This window comes from Triticum dicoccoides, chromosome 5A (genome assembly GCF_002162155.2).
Source record: "Triticum dicoccoides isolate Atlit2015 ecotype Zavitan chromosome 5A, WEW_v2.0, whole genome shotgun sequence".
Classification (NCBI taxonomy): domain Eukaryota; kingdom Viridiplantae; phylum Streptophyta; class Magnoliopsida; order Poales; family Poaceae; genus Triticum; species Triticum dicoccoides.
This window is the reverse complement of record NC_041388.1, coordinates 631254409-631262400: the sequence shown is the minus strand read 5'-3', so window position 1 is coordinate 631262400 and position 7992 is coordinate 631254409. Positions and strand designations below refer to the sequence as shown.

The 7992-nt window shown below is 43.6% G+C and overlaps 1 protein-coding gene across 1 annotated transcript in view; it reads left to right on the top strand.

Annotated features, from left to right (window-relative positions):
* The window catches only part of LOC119303587, a 47373-nt gene extending 40094 nt beyond the window's left edge, over window positions 1–7279 (top strand). Inside the window, exons 10-19 of the mRNA XM_037580717.1 lie at window positions 1485–1751; window positions 1844–2053; window positions 2257–2517; window positions 2644–2708; window positions 3142–3298; window positions 3401–3671; window positions 3763–3985; window positions 4089–4212; window positions 6444–6656; window positions 6740–7279. Coding sequence (XP_037436614.1) covers window positions 1485–1751; window positions 1844–2053; window positions 2257–2517; window positions 2644–2708; window positions 3142–3298; window positions 3401–3671; window positions 3763–3985; window positions 4089–4212; window positions 6444–6656; window positions 6740–7006 — 2058 coding nt within the window. The 3' untranslated portion in view covers window positions 7007–7279. The remainder of the gene's footprint in view (window positions 1–1484; window positions 1752–1843; window positions 2054–2256; window positions 2518–2643; window positions 2709–3141; window positions 3299–3400; window positions 3672–3762; window positions 3986–4088; window positions 4213–6443; window positions 6657–6739) is intronic.
* The last annotated feature ends 713 nt before the right edge of the window (window positions 7280–7992 follow it).

The following is a 7992-nucleotide window of genomic DNA, read 5'->3' as shown; positions in this document are numbered from 1 at the left end:
GCGAGAAGGGGTCGGGGAGGGGCGGTAGAGACCGGGGCGAGGCAGGGGGCTGGCGGCGCGGGAGGGGGGAGGAGAGGGGGGTGTGGGAACCCTACGGGCGGCCAGATGGAACGCCTAACCGGGCCCTCGGACGCCAGGGGGCGAGATTGGGCCAGGCGGGGCAGATCCGGCCTGCCTAGCCGGCCCATCCCAGCCGCCGAGGCCGGTTTCCCATGGGCCGCACCCGCTCCCACCAGCCTGAGGGAGGGGCCTGCAACCATGTCCGTGGGCCGGCCCAGGATCACAGCGGCCCGGTACGACCGTCCCGGGGTGACCAAGCGGGGCGCTAGGGTTTCCCCGAGCACCGCCGCGGTGGCCGCCGGCGGGGGCGAACGGGGGCAGCGAGGGGAAGGCGGGGCGGTGGAGGGGCCATGAGGATGTGGTCCGACGGACCTACGGGAGGGGAAGAAGGGCCGGAAGGGGGTCCGACGGAAGAGGACCGGCGCGAGCTCGGGCGGGATCGCCGGAGTCGGACCGGCCGTCGCAGAGGAGGACGGAGCAGAGGAGGGGGCGGTCGTGGTCGCGGGTTTCCAGGAGGCGAGAGCCGGGCCCCGGTCAGCGCGGCCGGCAACACCCCAGCTGCATCCCCTGTGCCGAAGCCGGCGCCTTGCATCCCCTGTGCCGGGGAGGCGGCAGGAGGAAGACTACGGCGCCGTCCCGACCCACGGGCGGCCGAACTCCCACCCCTGGGAGTAAGGCCACCGGCGGGGTCAGGTGGCGGCCGCGGCGGGGCCTTGGGGGGAACACGATCCCGACACACGACGGGGCGGCCAGCGGCAACGTCGTCGGCCTCGGCGATGTCGGCCCACAGCAGCCGCGGAGAGCCGGAGGAAGGGACCGGCGAGGGGGCGAGGGAGGCGGACGCCGGCGGGGGGGCGGGGCTCGAGGGCCGGGACGGGGAGGGCGGCGGCCGGGCTCCTGCAGCGCCCGCATCGCCAGGGGCGTCGCCAGGGGCTTCGCCAGTCGCCATCCCCACACTTAGGTCCTTGACCAGTATGCCTAGACACCTTTTAAGTTGTAGAGACTACATGTCGCCGGGCTAGTTCCTCCGTGTCATGTGTGCCATGTGTGACTCCTTTGCCAACATGGCAGTCCATGTGGTCACGCCGAGCCCTGCCAGATACAATTTGGACCAAATCTATCCGCATGACAAGTTTGTGGACTAGTTCATTACGTTTGGCAACTTAGTGAACCAAAGCAAACCTTTAGGATAAATTGGTGTACCACCAGTGCAGTTATCTCTAAAATATACTGTAGTAACAACTCCCTCCATTCCATAATGTAAGACTTTTTTTTGACACTACACATTAGTGTGAAAAAACGTCTTACATTAGTATGTAGCCAAGCTTCCTTTCCATTTCAGGACTTGCATGCTTCCATTTCAAGGCGTGCGTTCAACTTACCCCCTTGTACCTTGGCTTATTACCATTTTTCTCCACTTGTAGATTCTGTTAGGACCCTCTGAGTTTCTGGCCGAAGTTTCTGGAACAACTGGTTCCTCTACGCAATATTCTTCTGACGTTGTAACATCCGTTATGTTTATTACCAATGCTCGTCGGTATGGACCTTTTGGAGGAGGAGGAGGAATTCCTTTTCACAGTCCAGTGCTAAGCAATGGCAGCATCGTTAGCTTCTTCGCTAATACTGGGAGGGTGGTCGACGCAATTGGTGTATATGTGAAGCCAAATGACAGGGGATCAACGAAAGAACAGGTGACAATAGACTTGCAATTAAATTGTTTTGTTCATTTATTTTCAGACTATTTAATATTTTCTGAAGTTTCGTGAACCGGATTTGCACTCAGGACCCGGTTACAAAAAATGGGCCATGGGGTGGTGGTTCAGGGAGGCCTAGTGACGTGGATGTGTTGCCACGACGTCTGATAAGCGTGGTCATTCATAGCGGTAGGGTAATCAATTCACTTACGTTTACATATAGTGATTGCGATGGTCAACAACACTCCGGTGGTCCATGGGGAGGGACGGCTAATCCTCTAGAAGGGAGCTCTCACACGGTGAGTACAAGTCTTATTAATAATAACTTCTATCAACCGTGCGTTGCTGATGGTTTAATATGCATATAGGGAGTAGTATAATTTTAATGGCGATCACTAGTTCACTACCAACAGATAAGAAACATTATTGCATCCTTATAATCTCAAATAATTATACCTCTCTACATATGGCCGTGATGATAATTAATATGCTTCACTTGTAGATTCTCCTTGGCCAGTCAGATTTCTTGATGGAAGTTTCTGGAACAGTAGGCTGGAACTCGGAAAACTCAGATGTTGTAACATCACTTTACTTTGTCACCAATACCGGTAGCTACGGACCATATGGAAATGGAGGCGGGACTCGTTTTCGAAGTCCGCTACAGAGCAATGGTAGTATTGTCGGCTTCTTTGCCAATGCTGGAGACGTGATTGACGCAATCGGTATCTATTTTAGCCCAGAGAGGGATACAATCAAACAGAAGGTACCAATTAACTTCCTGGGACTGTCCAGCGGTAGGAAGTTAAAGATAAGATTGATATGGTAGGCTATTGCATGCTACGTTGATTTAAGCAAGAAACAATTACCGAACATATTATTTTCTGTGAAGGTCGAAGGAGGTTCTGGGATTTTACATGGTATGGCCAACATAATGTTTGATGCTTCGAGAGAAAGGTAGGATGAGCTCCCACCAGTGCTCAACTGCATGTACTACGTGATAACTATGGTTGATGCAAGTGCACTCTAATACCAAGACAATTGATAGGGTACATGTCACATTGCTTCTGGGATTTCTTCAGTGATCTCCTGACTGTCCAGTCTTGAATCATGATTCGACAATGCATTTTGTTTGAAACATTATGCAAGTGCCATGCATTTGTTGCGCAATTTTTTTTTCGGAATCTCAGTGAGCATCACCATGAGAGCTTCCTTGAGCTTCATCTTAGGATTCTATAACGCCGTCATTGTTGCATATATACTTGTCATGCTAAGTTGAATAAAATAATCTCAACTAAGAATACTTACCCTGCATCAATGAACATCACAGTGCTCAGGAAGCAAATTAATTTCTTTGTGGTCTGATAATGGAAGTGCATGCTGTAATCAGGGTGGACATAAAATCTGAATCTAATGTCCTGGAGCATACACTACTTGATGAAAGCGTGGAGCCAACGAATCTGCCGCTAGGACTTTTACAACACATCACTGAGGATTTTGCTGATGCGCGACAAATTGGTCGTGGTGGATTCGGAATCGTTTACAAGGTAATCTTAGGTTCTAAAATCCTCAATCGTAAAAGTTTTATCACAGCAGAGCAGAACTTGGTTTAAATGCTCTTGGTTGTGCTAACAAGACAAGTTAAATAGGGTGATCTTCAAAACGGGAGCGTTGCTGTTAAAAGACTTCTGAACAGCCATACAATCGAAGAGGAGTCATTTTATCGCGAGGCTACTTTCCTGATCAGTGTTAAACACAAAAATATAGTACGGTTACTAGGTTACTGTGCCAATACAGAGAGTAAAGCGATGATAAATCCAGAACCAGGGGAAACACCAAAGTTTATTTTTGCAGAGATAAGAGAAAGATTACTTTGCTTCGAGTATATCAACAAAGGAAGCCTCGACAAATATCTTACCGGTAGGAAAATGCATGTGACATGTTACGAAGTTTATTGTAATTTCCTTATTATTCTTATTTTCCTGGCTTTTACTCTGTTTTGCTTATATAGATGAATTAAGGGGACTTAAATGGCATACCCGTTACCAAATTATTAAAGGAATTTGCAGCGGCTTGGAGTATCTTCATAAGGAAAAGGGTATTATTCACAGGGATCTTAAACCTGCCAATATACTGCTTGATGATCTTATGGTACCAAAAATAACAGATTTTGGTATATCAAAACTACTCGATGGAGTAACACACATTGTCACTAGTAACTCCGCAATTTCACTGTAAGCTTGCACATATAGAGCCCACTTTTCTGTCTCACCTTTTACAAAGTTTTCTTCATGCAGTTTCATAGATAATATAACTATAGATCATACTTTCATGCAGTGGGTATTGCGCTCCGGAATTCATAAAGCATGGTCAGGTGTCAATCAAGTCAGATATATTCAGTTTGGGAGTTATAATTACAGAACTCGTAACTGGATGTAAGGGCAACCTTGACATTCAAAATGTAAGGATTATTCAACTCATAGTTCAAGCTTGTCTACCTTACTCTTTTTCAAGTACTTCAGGTAGAATTACAATGGAAGCTACATCTTGCTCTATTCCTGCATATACTGGATCAAATTTCAAACTATATTATACGTCTATACCGAAATCAAGTATTAGTAGCTCTGAAACAAGACATGTTGTCAATAAATCAGGCTATGTCCAACAGTTGGAATGAATATTACATGATGTATATTTTCATGAAGTTTGAATAAAATTATACTTCTACGCTTTTCTGCAAGATAACGGTAATTCAAAGAATATGGCTAAAATACTATTCCACCCTCTTATCAATTTAGAGGAATAATAGCTACATTAGCATTAAGCCCGGCAAAGAAATCAATCAATCTATATTATATTATTGTAGAGTATTTTCTATTGTTGCAAGTCTAAATTATAACAATATAGTACGCCATATTCATCCACAAAGCTAAATACTTCTTTTCTATCGTGACAGGTCAAGATTATGAAAATGTATCTCACAAAAAAAGATTATGAAGATGTAGACGAATGTGATTATTTATACAAAAAAACATAAACAAATTTGTTTATTTGAAGAAATCAGTAATGCATATAACCTGTAATAGGTGGCTAAATAGTACGGCGCTGTTTTTTAGTAAATAGTACGACTCTGATGAGTTGGAGAAACAATGCAACTCTACTTTACATACTAACTTTAACGATTTGTTTTAACAATAATTTGGTTTTAATACAAATTATACATGAAGTCCTAATTGAGCTAAAATTCAAAATAACTATGTGAGATAAATTACTTTTTGAATATATAAATGATAATAACCCAAACCTGAATGTGCATGCAAAATTATAGTTTCTTATAGATATATAACATCAATGTAGTTTCAGACAATCAACTTCAACATAAAACGACTCAGATGTATTAACATACAAGAGGTCGACATGAGTAGAACATAGACGAGCGGAGGCATGCATCAGCCATCGGTCACCTAGTGGAGTTAGCGGCGCTAGAAGTAACAGAGAAGCGAATGATTCCCCTGAATCAGCTAGGTGCATAGCGGGCTGATGCAAATGTGCTATATTTGCAGCCAATTATATTTCACAAGGAAACAAAACGATGTCTGCTAGAGGCAACAAATCATGCTAGGTATAATATGTCGTTTCTCTGTTGTGCAGAATAATATGTGGACGATAAAATATAACAAATTATGACGTGAGTGAGTCAAACAGAATGTTGTACCCCCTCTGATTTGTGCTAAAGCTACGTCTATTAATTTGGATGGAGGGAGCAGCATTTTTTTATGAATACACAGTGGCATGTACACCGCCTTAGTTGTGCCAGTCGACAGGGTTAATCAGAACAAGATGCATGCATGTGAGCATCTCGAGGCATGTGATTGCGCAAAACTACGAAAACAAATGCAGTATTGCCAATGGTGAGGCAGGCAGGGAACGAAGCACATGGTTTATGTATAATTTATGAATGATTATATTTATTTTTTCATGTGACATTTGTTGAAAGAATTTGATGAAAATTAGACACAAATACATGCACGAGAAGTGGAGAAGTGAAAACTAAAACTAGTATTGGACTGTAGTTTTGCATGCCGAGCCACAGATTGCAATGCCTAAAGTCTTGTTTTATAACTAACACAATACCTACCAACAACATAATGTACTTATGAAAAGATTTTCACCAAGTATAGTAATGTTTTCTCAAGATGCACGTATTGGTTGTAATAATTCCTAGTATTCTGAATGGTATATGCTAATGAAACGTGAGATAAATCAAGTTTGTTGGGAGGCAAATAACTATAGCCAAGAAAAAAACAATGCCAAATAAATGTGTGCATGATGGTGTGTTTTTACTACAAATTCTTATATAATCTTGAATGTGCACATTCATAATGGTGTATCACCATCTCTAAGTTAAAGTAACAAAAATGCACAACTACAGATTGATGTAACAACAAGTCACAAATCTAGCTAATGGCGCAAATATTTGGATCACATTGCTAATTATTTGGTTGATAAGAACAATCCAAGCATGAACCCATGGTGCAAACAATAAGCTAAGGCAGGGTGAAAAAGGTAGCAATTTACTCGAGGACAGTCTCGATATCTGAGATCCTGTTGATGTTATTTGGTGGTTTTTTGTAAGTCATCATTATAAATCATTTTTATGGGTCATTATAAATAACCTTTTTGAAATGATAGGTACTTAGAAGGTGGAGGTACAGGTGGAATAAATCAGTGAATTATCCACTATTTGGATACCAGCAGGTAACTAAATGCATTGAAATAGCGCTAAAGTGCTTGTTAGACTCTCCAAAGAAGAGGCCTAAAATATCAGATATAGTCAGTATGCTTAATGCATTGGAAAATACGAATGAGCACATTAACAATGTTGGTGACTCGCTAGTTGGCCCGGTAAGCTCATAGGCTCCAAAATTTTGATTACTCCACTGTTAGCTTAAAACGTACTTATGGAAGTGCCAATTTTTTCCATGCAGATAAGCCCTTACCCGTGGGAGCTGCTTGAGTTTGATAGGCTTGAGCTGAATTTTCCCTTCGAGATAAACAAGCCGATACCGTGTTCACTTCAGCTAACCAACATAACCAATGATTATGTTGCCTTTGATGTCGAAATGACAGGCTCACTGCAATACTGCATAGAGCCGGAGAAATGTGTTGTGCCGCCACGATCCAAGTGCAATATCATGGTAACACTGCAAGCGCAAAAGAGGGCGCCACATTATGCGGTGCGTCTCCGTGAATGAGGGCCTCGGTGCTGAGGACGAGTTCTTCATTATGCGGTGCGTCTCCGTGAATGAGGGCCTCGGTGCTGAGGATATCAACATAGACATGTTCAATGAGGAGTCGGGTAAAGAGGTCGATGAGGTGACCTTGAAGGTTGTTGTTATTACAGAATTATTGGTGAACTAAATTGTGATTGACAATTACAATCTCCATGCCAAAACAGACTCCATCCAAATGTGACATAAATCCTCTTTTACATGTGTGTGTAACAGTTTATCCAATTAATAAAAGATCCTTTTATGGGGGTTTTTTTATTAAAGAAGATTGCCTAGCTAAATATCCGTGTGTTGCTACAGAGTAACTACGAGAAATTACAATAAAGTGATGTATGTGGGCTATAAGAGTGCCAAATCAGATGTGTATCTAGTTGGAGGAGAGAGAAGAGGAGATATATTAGAAGCAGGCTACACACTTACAGCCGGCTGTAGCACGAACTCTAACACCCTTTGTGGGAGAAAGTGGTGGACCATATATTAATGGTATAGTATACTAGTATGACTAACTATTGTATGAATGGATATTAGGTTGGCTATAAATGACTATGACAACTCCATATAGCCAAGCAGCCCTGCAAAAAAAAGTATTGGCTATACTATTAATCATGCTCTAACGTCACATGTCTGGAGCAGTTTCAAGCTGTATTGCGATAAATATTGGCGCCTTTGTTCTACTTTATTTCTGGCTTTCTGCACATAAATAGTTTCAGAAGTTCATGTTCGGACAAACCCTGGACCAGCCCACTCTCCCTCTCTCTCGCTTGCTCATGGACAGAGGTAGAAGATGAAGAGGAGGACACTGGATTTTTTTCCGACGACGGACGCCACACCGCACGAACGACGCTTCTTTCATAGAGCTCAAACTCTGGCACGAATCAACGACCAACGAGCAGCACAGAAGGGCTTTATACCCAGGTGCGTACACACACCAGCACACGCACGCACCCACA